This window comes from Acartia tonsa, chromosome 9 (genome assembly GCF_053477335.1).
Source record: "Acartia tonsa isolate MP-2025a chromosome 9, ASM5347733v1, whole genome shotgun sequence".
Lineage (NCBI taxonomy): Eukaryota > Metazoa > Arthropoda > Copepoda > Calanoida > Acartiidae > Acartia > Acartia tonsa.
Genome location: NC_137268.1, coordinates 3,484,773 through 3,501,366, shown reverse-complemented (window position 1 = coordinate 3,501,366; position 16,594 = coordinate 3,484,773). Strand labels below are relative to the sequence as shown.

The window sequence follows — 16,594 nt, the reverse complement described above, 5'->3', positions numbered from 1 at the left end:
CACTTTCCATGGAAAAATGTGACCGACAAACGGGAAAATAAGAAAGGGAGAGGGCGGAAGTGACATCTTATGAAACCAAAACTAAAAATCAAAGAAACTCTGCCAAAAAAAATGTAACGTGTCAAGTACCTAAAAAAATACTTAAGGAAAAAGGCAAACTTTTTTTTGAAGGGAAACAGCGGTTCCGCCGCCGTTTCTTCACATTTCCATATATTGTACCTCATATGCAACTGCCCTGCCAAATCTCAGAGCTGTAACTCTTTGTTTAGTTAAGTTCCTTTGACTTTTAATTTTGGTTTTTAAAAAGTGTCACTTTCGCCTCCCCCCTTTAAAAACAGGATGCTAAATGGTAAGAAAGAAAATTTCAGCCATCTATCTTAAATAGTGATGTAAAAATTCAAAAATCACGTTTTCTCTGAACAAATCCAATGACAAAAAAAACATTTTTTAGACTGGATAAATTCCAGTGGTCTGCAGAATCTTTTCATCTGGCAGTTCATGCTCATTTGCCGAGAGTCGGAGAAAGTAAGTTATAGAGTAGCTGGATACAATACAGGAGGAATATTTTTAATTAAGTAAGAACCAAGGGGGGGGGGGAAGTTTGTACAGTTATAGGAAATGAAAATTCAGTATCAAATTTTGGCCTGGCCGTTTGGGCTTGTTTTTATAGTTATCAACCTAATTCTTTTTGTAAACTCTCTTATATGATTGGATCTACCTGTAAAACTTTGAAAATTGAATTTTGGGACTTTCCTTCTAGGGGCTAGTGGTGCAAAAGACCCCCCGAAACACTAAAATTTTAAGTTATGAGCTTATTTTAAAAGATATCGAGCTGATTTTTTAAATGGAAGCTTTTACTGCATAAATGAGTTGATTAGCCATCCCATATTTCATTTTTGCACCTTACCTCTAGGGGCATGTAAGCTCAAAACTTATAAATTTTGTATTTGGGGGGGTTGTTTTACTCCAAAAGCCCCTAGAAGTAAAGTGCAAAAATGAAATATGGGGTGGCTAATCAACTCATCTATATAATAAAAGGTTCCATTTAAAAAATCAGCTCGATATCTTTAAAAATAAGCTCATAACTTAAAATTTTAGTGTTTCGGGGGGTCTTTTGCCCAACTAGCCCCTAGAGGGAAAATCCCAAAATTCAATTTACAAAATATTACAGGTAGATCCAATCATACAAGAGAGCTTACAAAAAGAATTAGGTTGATAACTATAAAAATAAGCCCAAACGGCCAGGGCAAAATTTGTTACCGAATTTTCATTTCCTATAACTGTACAAACTTCCCCCCCCCCCCATTAAAGAGAAAGAAAAAAATTAAATAAAAATAATAATTTCTTCTTAGCCATTATTTTCTTAAGAGCAAACTGTTGCAGTCTTGTTTTGACATAAAATCAAACAGTGAATTCATTTTACTATAGGCCATTAAAGACTATTCCTTACTTATATCAAATAATTCTTAATGGGTCAATCCTTAAAAACAAACCTTTGGAGTCTTGTGGTTGACATAGAATACCCTGGGAATATTAATCTTGATGCAGTGAAGATCAGCACCAACCAGAGCCCAGGCCTTAAACATTCCAGGTGTTCCTGTCTCAGCCAGTTGGATTATCTAAACAAAACAAAAAATGCTAATGACAGGAATCTAATGGGATAAGACAATGACCGATAAATATATAAATTTAACATTAAGGGGGGGGGGGGAGTTCTGACACATTTGCGTAAACCTGGTATATAGGCTTTATCTTTGGACTGAGAGGATAGGTTTTAAGAGATAAAATCATTCTTTTATGATGAATTTTCCCAAGTTTTAAGATTTTTTGGATAGGCCTCCAGGTTCCAGAGCTCCAGGCCTCCAGGTGGTCTCTGTACAGGTAAAAATGAAAAAAAAATTTTTTAAAGAGTTAGAGGTCAACTAATAAAACAAAATATGCATCTTTTTGAATGTTATTCACATATTTGAAGAAAAAACATGCTTATTTTGTTTCATTAGCTGACCTAAAACTCTTTAAAAAAATGTTTTTTTTTTTCATTTTTACCTGTACAGAGACCACCTGGAGGCCTGGAGCTCCGGAACCTGGAGGCCTATCTAAAAAATCTTAAAACTTGGAAAAAATCATCATATAAGAATGATTTTCTTTTTAATAACCTATCCTCTCAGTCCAAAGATAAAGCCTATATACCAGGTTTACGCAAATGTGTCAGAACTCCCCCCCCCCCCCTATTATACATAAAATTTTCTTTATTTGTAGATTACAAAAGTATTTAAAAGGTTTACCCACTCAACCCAACCAATCGAAATTCAACGTCCAAAAAAATTGTTGAGCCAACTAATAAGAACACAATATTATAAAACTTTGGTGACTTGTGTAATAAACAGCCCAATGTCCCCTCCTCCTTCCCTGTGCTAAAGATAATCCTTTCTATTTTTTTTTTTAGAATGTTTAATATTCTTACCTGCCATGGTGTATCAAGCAGAGTTCTCTGTGCACGCTTCAAAAATCCTCCAATAGTGACTGGACCACTTCGTACAACACCTCCGGAATACGCCTCTGTGCGACTCCTAAAACATATCAAAATTATATAGATTTGGAGATTTAGAGCTAAAATCCTGTTGTTGTTGTTATAGCCCGGATTCTCTGAAGTTAGGATTCAGATGCACACGGAGATTGTGAGAATCTTTTTGGCCAATCGCTGGATTGGTAAGCTTCGCGCACAGCTGTGTGTAATGTGTATTCAAACCTACATTTCAAGCTGACCAGCAATTCTCGTAGAGCTACTCAATTATTACATCACCCTGGCCTTGTTGCGCTTAAATCATGCATATAACTTTAAGACGGATGCTTTTGCTAAACACTATACCAGTTACCTAATTAGTTTCCTAATTAGTTTAAGGAGGCTTAATATATCTATCGAGATTAGTACTTATTTCTGAATTAAAGTTTTGCGGTAGAGTTTTGGCTATTTTTCTGGCCTCTTTCTCCCGACTGAATATAAGAGTACTTAATGCTAGTGGCGAAGCCACTAGTTTTTCAAGAGGAAGCATGGTTATTTAAATACAGAAGTATAAAAAATCATCTGCTAAGCCTAACTTTTTAAGCTCCAGGGATTTTTGTGGACCATCTATATTGATAAATGTACTGATTTAGAATTACCTTTTGTTTGAGTTTTGTCCTTGTTCAGCTCGCCTCTGCTTGGCCTGGAACTGCCATTTCTTCTTTTGAAATTTGATCCACTCCTGCAGTCAGGTTTACAACATACATATTTTAACTTTTTTGCTATTTCTTCAAGAAATGTAATAGTACAAATATGGTCTACGTATTTATTTAATAACCCAAATTTTCAACAGATTTCTTTTTTCCCTGGCAACGGTGGTTTCTTCTTTCACAAACTGTTATGATACCAATACACACCTACTTTACCATATACCAGTTCTGTACTATTTGAAGTTTTAACAAATAAATAAGGGGGTAAGGGCGTTTAGTTATTAATATAGAGAGTGGGGACCCCGCAGGGTTAGGTCCCCACTCCCCACCTACAACTAAGGTTGGGTATAAGAAGAAAAACCCACTCCTCATTATTTTACAAAAATAGGCAGTATGGTGTTAAGCTCGCTAGGCAATTTGAGGGAAAGCAATAATTTTTAAGAAATCCATATAATTATAGAATATAAATATTAAATAGATTTTTTAAAAATAAGTTAAAACATGTAATTTCCTTTAGTCCATCCGAACGTTTTGGAGGATCTCCCAGGACTTGGCGCCAATTTTTAGATAAATCTTCTTCATCTTGAGATGAGGCTTTGCGCTTGGAGCTAAAAAAATAATAAACCTAAAATTTTCTTGATCATTAGGTATATCTTTATAAGTGTTTATTTTTGAAAAATGTGTTTCTAAAACATGCGGTAATTCCTAATTTCTTAATTAACCTAATCTAATACAAGCAATAAAAATTACTACAAACAACCTTTAAATTTCCCATAAAGATTGTTTGTAGTCAACTTTATTTAGTTTAATTGACTTGATTAAAAGCACTGCCATTCCCTTTGATTTTGTTTTTATAAAAAAAAATTCATCAAATCTGAGCTAATCTTAGATAAACCATAAATGACGATCAAAGGCATTGAGAAAGTCTAAGTAACAATAAATGGATAATATATAATATTAATAAGTCACGTAACCCTTACAGAGCCTATCTGCAAATAAAAAGACACACAAAACCTACACATTAGTATAGCGCTCATTTCTCTTCTTTGTCTATTGAATGCATGAACTGATGCATCTTATACCAATAACGAAATTAATTCGAAAAAATCACGAAAACTGTAAGTGATTTTCAGCTGTCGTTGTGGGGCAACATATAGTAAAATTGACGACCTCTCCATTTGCCCATCAAATATTATTTTAGATTTATTTCACTTGTTGATTATACCTTATACCAGGAACTGAAGTATTATAAAGATCTCAAATTTGTTGAAGCTTTAGAACAAGCTTTTGTAATGAGTTTTTGTCTTATTTATACTATATGAACTAAGGTGCCTTTGGCTTGATTAATTATAAATACCTGATTGCCATATTCTTTGGACCAAGAGGTTGTCTGTTGCCGCCTCCAACACCGTCTTCAATATCAGGAACATCACCTCCATTCTCATCCACATCGCCAGAGGGTGGAACATTCTCCTTGGCACTTATAGGTTTCTTTGGAGCCCTAAAGTACAAATATTTATATATACTAAAGTATATTTGCTAGTTCATCTATCCGTTTATTTAATAAGATATCTTAAACTTAATGTACTAAAGAAATTGGATGTGTGTGTTTATCAAAGAGTTAACGAATATTGCATTTTAATAGATAAAAATCAAACGTTTAATAAAAAAGTATGAAAAAGTTATATGCATTATAAAAAGTACTTTTTAATTATTTTAACTTTTTATGTATCATTTAACATGAATTAAAGCTAAAATATTACAAAAAAAAACAGTTGGTTCCTACGCAGTTAATGTTGGATTTACCCTGAAAATAGGCTAAGCCGCCAGCCGTTACTTATTTTTTGTTCAATTTAGGAAAAATAGATATACCAAGGATTACTCATGGCAAGTTTCATAACGAAATTATGATCTAAAGTGCCATTTGTGCATTGATTACGAGATGGTTGCATTAACCCCTCCTCTTTATTTGTACAATTACATACAGTAATGGGTATAAATAAAGAAAATAACTAATAATGAAAAAAATCTAATATTCAATTAAGGATATATATTAGAATAAAAATATACCTTTGAAACATTTGGTTGATTTTTCTCTGTTTGAATGTGTCCGTTTTCTCCATAACTCTTTTATGGAGCCAGTCTGGATGTTGTACTCGCGGTACAGGGTTAGATATTCCCTAAAAAGACAACATTCTTTTTTTTTTGAAAATTTCCGCATCAAAGCCTTTTATAACAAACTAGCGACTACGCCCCTAGAGGCTTCTAGTGGCACTTTAAATGTTTTTTTTTTATTTCAAACGATATTATACATGTTAACATATTTTGTCAGATTATTTCTATGTTGCGTTGAAGTCTCCAAAAATATTTTTAAAATTTTGATTTTTTTGTGATTTCTGTTGGGAGGGTGGTGGTACTCTCCCATAAAATATCTATAAACCTTCCCGGGACCTATGAGAAGCTACACTGTTAAGGAGAACCCGATCGCTTCAGAGGTTAGCGAGATCCTTCGGTACAAATAGACAGACAGACATCGTTCTACTTTGCATTAAAGATTGACCGCCTATATCTGACCTAAGGGCCATATTAAAACTGTGGGGCTTTCAAGATACCGGTCCTTAAAACATTTTACAAATACAAACTATTAAAAGTATTCTAAAGGGTGTTTAAAAAAAAACCAATCGCTCACAATTTGAACCACCATAAGTACTTCAAATCTTGGAGATAGACCCCATAATGTTTAGAGTTTTTGATGGGGCATGTAAAAACCTTTCTTTAGACACCTTAAACAGGTTTCTACCTCAATCCTAGCCGATTTGGGATAAAAAAGTCAGACCCATCCAACATTGAGGCATGGCGGCTCTGTTTAAATCTAGTTCTTGATGTTTGTCAGGTCTTTCTTTTTGATGCCAAATTGGCTAGGATTATGTTAGAAACCTTGTTAAGGTGTCTAGAGAAAGGTCTTTACATGCCCCATCAAAAACCCCAACCATTATGGGGTCTATCTACAAGATTTCAAGTACTTAAGACAGTTTGTTCTTTTTTTAAAGAGACAAATTTGTCTTAATTCTATTATAAAATATGCACTTTCGGCGTAGGGCAAATTTCTCTGCAAGGGCTAGGTTTCGAGCTCTAGTGCTCTGGAAGGGTGTGTAGATTTAAAATTCAATATTGTTTTATTATTGTCATTGCTTGGGCATGAATTGTACTATTTTTTATTAGTTTTGGACCAAAACTGTAAGGTTTATATTGAAAAAAGTGAAGCGATTGGTTTTTATTTAAACACCCTTTATATAACTTTTTTTTTATTGGCTACTCATAAAATGAAATCCTTATAAAAAAAAGTAAAAGGGTGTTTATGTGTCTGTATGTGTCTGTGGACCGGTGAAATACAAATATGCATTATTTTGTTTGATTGATTATGGAAGTTCTCTAGTTAAAATTAGTTTACCTGTAAAGCAGCCGGGATAGTGATAATCTTCATGATTGTACCACTCAAACGTTCAATATAGTAGTCCCAATCCAAGACAGTCCTACAGCGAAATAAAAAAAACCTTAACTAATTCTAAGTTTAAAACAATAAACATGTATACCTAACATTGTTGTCATTTCTTTGGTTTAATTACTATGAGTTTTATTACATAATTATACCTTTTCCAATTGAAATTCTACATATTCCACATATCATAACAATTTAAATAAAGTTTATATCGCCCATGTATGCATAGTTGGGCTTTCGGAACAAAAGTGGAATCCAACTTATGTCCTCCTTATGAAGGGCCACCCAATAAAAATGAGAGGCCAACCCCTAAAAAGGAGGGGCCACCCCAAAATGCAGAAATATAAGAGAATTTATATATGACCAAAAGGATGAGAGGCGGAACTGAGGGGCTGAAAATTACTGAATGTAAGATCTCACCTGATATCAAAGTCTGTCATACTGTTGTCCTTTAACCATCTTCTTAGGTAATGCTGACGGATGGACGGCTCTGACTCAAAAATTGCTAATGGAACGGCCCTGGAAAACACAAGGTAAAAATCAGTGATATAAAGGAATAAGTCGATGGCCTAAATATTGATAATACACAAAATTACCCAGTCTGTAGATTATAATTTGCACTGGTACCATTTTAGAGAATATTTTTGTTTTATTTGATTCTTTGGAACCTTTCAAAAGACTATTACAGAAAAAAACTCTATACCCACGGGTCACACCTGTACATTAACATGCCTAAATTAACAATCAGAGCTATCCATTAAGGACGATCAACTACAAACTTTAATCCTAATTTTAAAAAAAGCTTCTGTTACAATCAAGTAATAAATGATAATTCCTACCTTTCAGTGACAGGGGCGCCTTCTGGTTTCTTGCTGATGATAAACTGACATGACAAACCAGCATCTTTTACCATCTGGTCACCAAGAAACTCAGCCAAACGCCTGAGAAACATTTATGATTATTGCTCAATAAAAATAAGAACATGTCCGTCTGTATTTGTAACGAGGGATCTCACTATCCGCTAAACAGATATGATTCTCCTGTACTGTGAAATCTCATAGTTTAGGGAAGGTTTATAACTACTTGGGAGAGGGTACCTAAACGCTCGAATAAGAAATCGCCTCTAGAATAAATTAACCCAAACTTAGTTTTAAATCATATAAATAATAGTTAGGTATAAAGAAAAAAAATTCTGGTAGGGTAGTGCGGGGTAATTCCGGTCAATTTTTTGCTTCAACTTAAAAAAAAACATTCATACTTCCCAAAAACTTTTTCCGGTTTTTAAGAGTGCAAATGAACGATATGGCAATAACGAAGAAGCCTGTCTTGGTCCCATTAAGATCTCGCAACTAGAAGTCGGTCAAAAATCGGTTTAAAGGGCGGCGGTTGGCCTATACCGGAATAACCCCACCGGTGGGGCTATTTCGGTCAGTTGACTTTGGGGGGGGGGGGGGGGGGTGGAACACCCCCTTAAAATATTTTTTTTTTACATTTTAAACTATGAGTAGAAAGCTGAGGTCATTAGCTTTCTAACGGTACTAGTCGCATGCAGATCAGACAATTTTTTGACAACATTTTCCCCATTTTAAAAAAGTCGGTAAAATCGCAAAAAAAAACATCATTTTTTTTCATGCAAACTTTTTATCAACAAATCATACTTTTTATTATATGATAAGGTTTTTTTAAGCTTTATACATAAATTAGAGGCAATTTCTGATTCGGAGGTCTTTGAATTTCTTGAAAAAAGTGATATTTTCCCAAAAAAATTTTAATTTTAAAAATCCTGCCAGTTTTGACAGCAGTTTTTGATACATTTTTTCTTGTCTCAAATTGGCTAGGATTGACCTACAAGGGTGGTTAAGGTGTCTTAACTCGAAATGATATGGGGTCTAACTCTAATATTTCAACACATTTTATGCAACAGGAATTTTGAAAATGCAAAATCTTGAATATGTACTCTAAATCTTGGAGATAGAACCCATATCCTGGGGAGTTTTTGTTAGGACATGCAAAGAGCTTTCTATAGACACCTTAAACACCTTTCTAGCTTAATCCTAGCCGATTAGACATAAAAAATCCAAACCGCGCAAAAATCGCGAACACCCTCTTATACGAAAAAGATGCAAGGGTTTCATATGGAATTTTAAATCTTCTAGCGGTCTTTCTAATAGACATACCCCTTCTTACATGAGCCAATGCAGCTGATACATCTTCAGGCAAATATTTAAGGCGTTCCTTTGGGTGATATACTCTTCCCATTACTATAAAAATGTGTCTGAAAAATTTTTAATGTCTTTACAAATTGAAAAGCTTAGGCAACAAAACATGACATAATACAAGCAGTAAAATGACTAGTAATGTACATCACACAACAGGCAAGGCAATGATTAAAGCTTAGGTCATGCATTTAGGTTGTTTATGCTTCCAGATCACCTAAATTAAACATTAGGGTATTATACAGTTATAAATACAGTAATAAAAAAAAGTAAAAAAAGTGACCGGAATAGACCATTTTTTTTAGACGAAAAAAAAATTATGAAAAAATCAAGTTAGAACAACGCCTCCAATTGCAAACGATAAATGAATGCCATATCTTTCATTTTACAAGAACCCGGGGGTCGATAGGACTTAGGGTAGTGCGGGGTTAATGCGGTAGGGGGGTCTAATTCCGGTCACTCGACCAACTTTTTTAAAACCGTTTTTTAACGGTGTTCTAAACGTTCTGCGAGAGATCTTCAGAAAAGCAAAGTTGTAGTTTATTGCCTATACTTTCATTTCTTACTTCAACAAATTTTTGTCAGATCACTCCTTCTATGATTTTTTTGCCCTCAAAAAGTTGCAAAAAATTTGCAAAAAAAACATTTCAAAATAGGCCATGTTCAATCTAAAATTGTGAAAAAATGGTAAGTCCTATTGACCCCCGGGTTTTTGTAAAATGAAAGATATGGCATTCATTTATCGTTTGCAATTGGAGGCGTTGTTCTAACTTGATTTTTTCATAATTTTTTTTTCGTCTCAAAAAAAGGGTCTATTCCGGTCACTTTTTTTACTTTTTTTTATTACTGTATTTATAAATTTATAATACCCTAATGTTTAATTTAGGTGATCTGGAAGCATAAACAACCCAAATGCATGACCTAAGCTTTAATCATTGCCTTGCCTGTTGTGTGATGTACATTACTAGTTATTTTACTGCTTGTATTATGTCATGTATTGTTGCCTAAGCTTTTCAATTTGTAAAGACATTAAAAATTTTTCAGACACATTTTTATAGTAATGGGAAGAGTATATCACTCAAAGGAACGCCTTAAATATTTGCCTGAAGATGTATCAGCTGCATTGGCTTATGTAAGAAGGGGTATGTCTATCTAGAAAGACCGCTAGAAGATTTAAAATTCCATATGAAACCCTTGCATCTTTTTCGTGTTCGCGATTTTTGCGCGGTTTGGATTTTTTATGTCAAATCGGCTAGGATTAAGCTAGAAAGGTGTTTAAGGTGTCTATAGAAAGCTCTTTGCATGTCCTAACAAAAACTCCCCAGGATATGGGTTCTATCTCCAAGATTTAGAGTACATATTCAAGATTTTGCATTTTCAAAATTCCTGTTGCATAAAATGTGTTGAAATATTAGAGTTAGACCCCATATAATTTCGAGTTAATTGTCAGGCATGTAATTTTGCATCTTAACCACCCTTGTAGGTCAATCCTGGCCAATTTGAGACAAGAAAAAATGTATCAAAAACTGCTGTCAAAACTGGCAGGATTTTTAAAATTAAAAATTTTTGGGGAAAAAATCACTTTTTTCAAGAAATTCCAAGACCTGCGAATCAGAAATTGCCTCTAATTTATGTATAAAGCTTAAAAAACCTAATCATATAATAAAAAGTATGATTTTTTAAAAAAGTTTGCATGAAAAAAATTGATGTTTTTTTTTGCGATTTTACCGACTTTTTTAAAATGGGCAAAATGTGGTCAAAAAATTTTCTGATCTGCATGCGACTAGTACCGTTAGAAAGCTAATGACCTCAGCTTTCTACTCATAGTTTAAAATGTTAAAAAAAAATATTTTAAGGGGGTGTTCCACCCCCCAAAGTCAACTGACCGAAATAGCCCCACCGGTGGGGTTATTCCGGTATAGGCCAACCGCCGCCCTTAAAACCGATTTTTGACCGACTTCTAGTTGCGAGATCTTAACGGGACCAAGACAGGCTTCTTCGTTATTGCCATATCGTTCATTTGCACTCTTAAAAACCGGAAAAAGTTTTTGGGAAGTATGTTTTTTTTAAAGTTGAAGCAAAAAATTGACCGGAATAACCCCGCACTACCCTACCATTTTTTCACAATTTTAGATTGAACATGGCCTATTTTGAAATTTTTTTTTTGCAAATTTTTTGCAACTTTTTGAGGGCAAAAAAATCATAGAAGGAGTGATCTGATAAAAATTTGCTAAGTAAGAAATGAAAGTATAGGCAATAAACTACAATTTTGCTTTTCTGAAGATCTCTCGCAAACGTTTAGAACACCGGTAAAAAACGGTTTTTAAAAAGTTGGTCGTTTGACCGGAATTGACCCGATGACCGCATTAACCCCGCACTACCCTATTGATTTAATGATTGTTATTTTAGTATTCGTAGAAAATCATCTAAAATACGATACTATAATACATAGTTTTTCAGTATGACTGAAAACCGGATATTAAACGGTTTCAAAGTTATACTGGAAAGATACTTACTTAGCGGTAGAGATACTGGTAGATTTTTGTCCCTCATACTCAGCCAGAGTTTTGCTCATACTTTTATTCTCACTAATCAGCTCAAACAACTCCGAGTCTGGCATGTTTGCTCCTGAATTAATGAATATATTTATTATTACTTTGATCTTACATCAGATTTTAATGTTCTCTAATGTTCTCACGCAGCGGGCTAAAATAAACGATTACCCCTTCCAATCCACTTTACCCTATCCTATCCCATCCTACTGGATGAACGAACAAACCAATAAATGAGTGAATACAAAATTCTGCCTATCATAGTCAACTAGTGTTTGTGAAAAACATTGAACTCAAGGAGGAAAAAAATGCGGGTTTGAAATTATAGGATGATAGATTAGTCCCTTCCAACAAAAAAAGAACCTACAGCTAATGTGAAAAGTAAAAAAGAAAACTTGAATATGCCTTTCATGGGTCATCAAATGATATGTTTGGGTCTAAAGTACACTATTATAGTTTATTTTACATATTCAAAATATTTTTATGTGTCCGTTACTACCGATTAATTTCTCCATTTAAGGGAAGCTGGATGTTTTTATGCTAATAAAATTTTAGATTTAAGTCTTGGAGGTTTAGTACATATCAAAAATTCTCTTTTCCAAAACAATAAAAGAATACCTTTGCTGTATAATACATCAAGCCAATAATCCGCAACTTTAGCGACGGCATCATAACATGTCTCCAAGGAGTCACCCTTGAGGAACGCCTCAAACACTGTGGACTGGAAGATCTTGATAATCTGCAACTCCCCGCGCCTCTTCACCTCAAATCCCTTCAGACGCATTTAGGGTAAACTTATTTTTAAAACCAGAAAAGTATAAAAGTACAAAATTAACTTATTACTCCTAAACTTATGATTTGCAATTTATTCATTTTCCATTAATAAATCTCTGCCAAGTAAATGAAATAAAATGTTTAATAAGTTTATCTCATTCCTTGAGTTCAGCAAGACTCTTATCAAAGTTGAATACAGCATACCGTTTCTTCAGCTTTTTTCCCTCCTCCTGTTTTTTTATCATAATTCAGTTTAGCTGGGTTAATGCTATTTTGACAAGAATAAGTATTTTCAGGAAAACTTTGCATTGTTCCTGGTAAACATGTCTAGACCTACAGTGGGAATCTCAATTTTCCCTTCCCCTAAAAAATATTTATATAACCTTACATTAAGATTTAAAAAATAAGTATAATAGCCATTATTTTTGGTTAATATGGTATTGTTCACTTAACAAATGATTATATTGAAGTCACCTGTGTACACATTTTTATAAATGTAAATAATTGCCTCGCTCAATTCATAAACGTAATCTAACAATATAATTTTCACACATATTAATTTTTTGGAGATTTTTTATTGTTGATTTGAAGAATACTAATTGTGAATTCTGATTCCTTTGAGGCAGGTAGAATCATGGACAGGTAAGGACCATCAACCTCGAAGAAGATTGAGTTCTCATTTCTAATCTCATACTTTAGGTTCTCCTGGATTTTTAATAACTTTTAAATTAGTTTCATTGACGGTTAATTTACATTCTTGAACTGAAAATGTTTACAGATATTATATTAATAATCATCATAAAAGAAATAGTTGACTTTTGAAAGGGAAAAAATTAGTTTCTAAGAATTTTCTTTTGATAGAGTATCTTTTACTGGCTTATCCTTGCAAACTTGAAAATGCAATTGAATAGTATTATTCAGTTTTATGAAACAATAGTTTTTTTTAACATTAAATTAAAACGTGGTATATCAAAATAAGTTGAATAATAAGAAAATATTTTTAGAAAGTTATTAATTCCTTGTCGACTAACTCATGGTACTGGTCGTTAGTATTGTTGTCCTGTACCATGATGTTCAACACGGCACCTGGGTACGAGATTGTCACCTTAGACTTCTTCGGATTGGTGGTCCTGACATCAAAAAGAAATGATCATGGAAAGAAAACAAAGTAGCGGGTTTCGACGAAATTTCACAGCAGTTTTTGTTAAATTAGGTTAGGTGAATGTTAATGATTGATCATTTGAGACAAACTTTTTTTTCTCAAAAAAATTTCCCCTATATTTTCTCATGACACTTAAAAGATTCAAAATTGTGTAATTTAGCGAGAAAAAACAAAAGCGGGATATACCGGTTTTCGGCGGTAGAGGCGGTTTTGCAGCTGTTTCTTCATAGTTCTATATTGTATCTTATTAGTGCAACTGCCATACCAAATTTTAGAGTTATACCCTTATTTTAAAGTCTTAAACTCACACATCTACGGAATTCTGCGAATGCTACCCTCCCCCCCCCCCCTTTATCGTACAAATTTCTAGTAGATGAAGATTTTGTTTACACTTATTTAAATCACATATTATATACCTAGTTCAATCCCACAATACAAGAGACGAAAGTTTTGGACAAAATTATTAAACTATGCAAAGAGAGCCAATTGCTAATATTATATCTGAGTTGTTATTTGGATGAAGTGATATAATAACAGTCATTTCGTAAAAAATTTTTTACACTTTCTAACTAATAATGTGGTCTGATTGTTCTTACACTGTTCCTATTAGCCAAATTTAAGGGAATGATTATCTAATATTTTATATTTTTTGTCTTCAAGTAGAACTGTTAAGGAATTAAAATTGTCAAGGAGACATCTTCAATGTGCTACAATATGAACTTCAAATTTTCTTAATCAAGGCATAATATCATAAAACGTAATATTTACCTAATATCATAATTTTCAGGGAAGCTTGCTGGCATAATACACCAAATACCGTCAGTATCCAACTCAAGAGGTCGTCCTAAATTCATACAAACGTTTAGAATACAAAAAATCGTGGAAAAAATACAAATAAAATTCCAAATGTCATTTAATTTTCTCAAAAATAACATCAATTCGTATTATAGACAGCTTTCCTCGGATACTAAAATGAAAAATTATAAGATTTAAACCAGTTTTGTTAGCCAAGAGCCTAATTTTATATCTTATATATTTTATTATTCGTGAAAGATTGTCTGTAATACGATGCTACACATGTTTTTTAGTATGGCTGAAAACCGGTTCTAATAATCAGTTTCTAAGCCATACTGGAAAGATGATTACCTATTTGTTCAATTAGCTCTCTAGCACATTTGATAATACCAGCTCCGGTATAACACACAATTCCAGCCATTTCCATTGAGTACCATCTAAACAGCAGATATTTACAATTTTTTCTCTCTAATTTAGTTCAAAATCCAATTATAATAAAATACATTTATGTATTAATTAAAAATTTCCGTGAACTAAAAAGACATTTATTATGTTAAAATTGTGAATAACTAAAATATTTGTTTAGGTTATTTGTTGCAAATTATTTGTGAATGAAAAGATTACCTAAATCAGAGATAATGATTAATATCAAAGTTTATATTTTGTAATTTCAATATTATAGAATTATATTAATTTTCTTTATACAAAAGCTTTTATATTTGAAATTCTTTATTAAAGACATAATTTTATTTTCAGAGTATTCGCCATTTTTAAAGCACACCTATTATAGGAAATGTATGTAAAATATCCAGTAATATAAAAGGTTGTGAAGAGGAAAATGTACTGTTAAGTGAAAAAAAATAACTTAATAAAAATATACCTTTCCTTTATTCCGTTAATTGCAAGGATTGCATACCAAAAGTAGCTTTTATTTGGGACAATCACTACTCGTTAAAGTGAAGTTCTTTCAAGTAATTGGGCAATTATTTCATTGGCTTGTGAATATAAGTTTTAGGCGCCACAGTTTATTCATCTGACAATTAGACACAAAGCATAGGTAGCATCTCTAGAATCAAGTAAAAAATAGCTTCATAAATTAAAGTTATTTGTTGTCAAAAAATTTTAAAATAAATTATCTGGTAATGATCAAAATTCGTGCCTAACTGATAGAGAAATTATCAATTTATCATACAAAGTTTGAAATCGATAGGACAATTTTAGGGTATAGTCCCTTTCGTAACATCGCACCTTATGAGGTGATTCTTCGTATTTTTCACAGTTGCTTTTCTCCTATTTCTAACCTTGCGCGGCCAATTACCTAACCCTGTGGGGAAATCACCTAACCCAATATAACCTAACCTAACATAAAATAACCTATAAAAGACATTACAAAAATACGACGAATCGCCCCTTATTGGGCGATGTTACGAAAGGGACTATTCCCCAATTTTAACATACTCAAATTATCAATAAGTTTACCTGGCTCCTTTTCTCATGAATATTAAAATTTGTTTCTAAACAATACTTTTTTGGATGTTGTCACCCTTGTTAGAAAATAAATGTTATCTTCAATGCAAACATGGATAACCACATCCATCATAAAAGCGAAGCTCTAAATTCAGACCTTAGAACAAACGAACATAAACACTTGTTGAGTGTCAAAAAGAAATAAAAAAATAGATGAATAGGATTTTTTTATCATACAGAAAATTTATGTCAAAAAAGTTAAAATCAGGAATTATTATACACAGTTTGTAATCGATAGGACAATTTTAACATGCCCAAATTAAAACTAATAATGAATGATTTTTTTACCTAGCTCCTTTTCTCATGACATATCCATAGAAAGAGTTGAGAATACACTTGTGGGCCAGCTGCAGAGAATCGTACAGAACTTCCTTGTTTTTCGCGGATTTCAGCCAGGCCGCGTCACCGCTTTTCGCTGCTTCAGTTACCTCCTTCTTGGCGGTTTTACATAATCCCTATATTATAAAAAAAATACATATATTTTTTGAAGAATCTTAGTACTTTTAAACTTTTCATTCAAAAATTATTTTTAAAACTATTTTAATTTTTACCATCTAAAGCTTAAATTTTAAAGTCTTTAGAAACCAAATCTTGTAAAAATTTTAATAATAAAGGATAAAGATTTTTGAAGGTTTATAATCTAAAATCTATTGTCTTTTATACCATGTGATTTGGATTATTACTAGCAAAATAGTGTAAAGCAAGGGGAAAGGAACAGTTTGTGCATATATTCATCTGGACAATTTAAAATCTATACAAGTGTACAAAATCATCCTTGTTTATTCTGAATACAAATCAGAAAAAGGTAACTATACCTAGTCAACAAACGAAAAATCTAAAGAAATAATTGGGGGTG

The 16,594-nt window shown here is 32.9% G+C and overlaps 1 protein-coding gene across 1 annotated transcript in view; it reads right to left on the bottom strand.

The window, feature by feature from the left end:
- PolE1 (DNA polymerase epsilon catalytic subunit 1) overlaps positions 1 to 16,594 on the bottom strand; it is a 73,750-nt gene that overhangs the window by 36,401 nt on the left and 20,755 nt on the right. The window contains exons 26-42 of the mRNA XM_080171579.1: positions 16,027 to 16,193; positions 14,563 to 14,648; positions 14,185 to 14,260; positions 13,275 to 13,384; positions 12,872 to 12,961; positions 12,419 to 12,486; positions 12,099 to 12,255; positions 11,445 to 11,556; positions 7,552 to 7,653; positions 7,133 to 7,231; positions 6,665 to 6,746; positions 5,284 to 5,393; positions 4,571 to 4,714; positions 3,727 to 3,821; positions 3,163 to 3,247; positions 2,465 to 2,570; positions 1,494 to 1,619 (exon numbers count right to left, since the gene is read on the bottom strand). Of these exons, the coding sequence (XP_080027705.1) occupies positions 1,494 to 1,619; positions 2,465 to 2,570; positions 3,163 to 3,247; positions 3,727 to 3,821; positions 4,571 to 4,714; positions 5,284 to 5,393; positions 6,665 to 6,746; positions 7,133 to 7,231; positions 7,552 to 7,653; positions 11,445 to 11,556; positions 12,099 to 12,255; positions 12,419 to 12,486; positions 12,872 to 12,961; positions 13,275 to 13,384; positions 14,185 to 14,260; positions 14,563 to 14,648; positions 16,027 to 16,193 (1,815 nt within the window). The remainder of the gene's footprint in view (positions 1 to 1,493; positions 1,620 to 2,464; positions 2,571 to 3,162; positions 3,248 to 3,726; positions 3,822 to 4,570; positions 4,715 to 5,283; positions 5,394 to 6,664; positions 6,747 to 7,132; positions 7,232 to 7,551; positions 7,654 to 11,444; positions 11,557 to 12,098; positions 12,256 to 12,418; positions 12,487 to 12,871; positions 12,962 to 13,274; positions 13,385 to 14,184; positions 14,261 to 14,562; positions 14,649 to 16,026; positions 16,194 to 16,594) is intronic.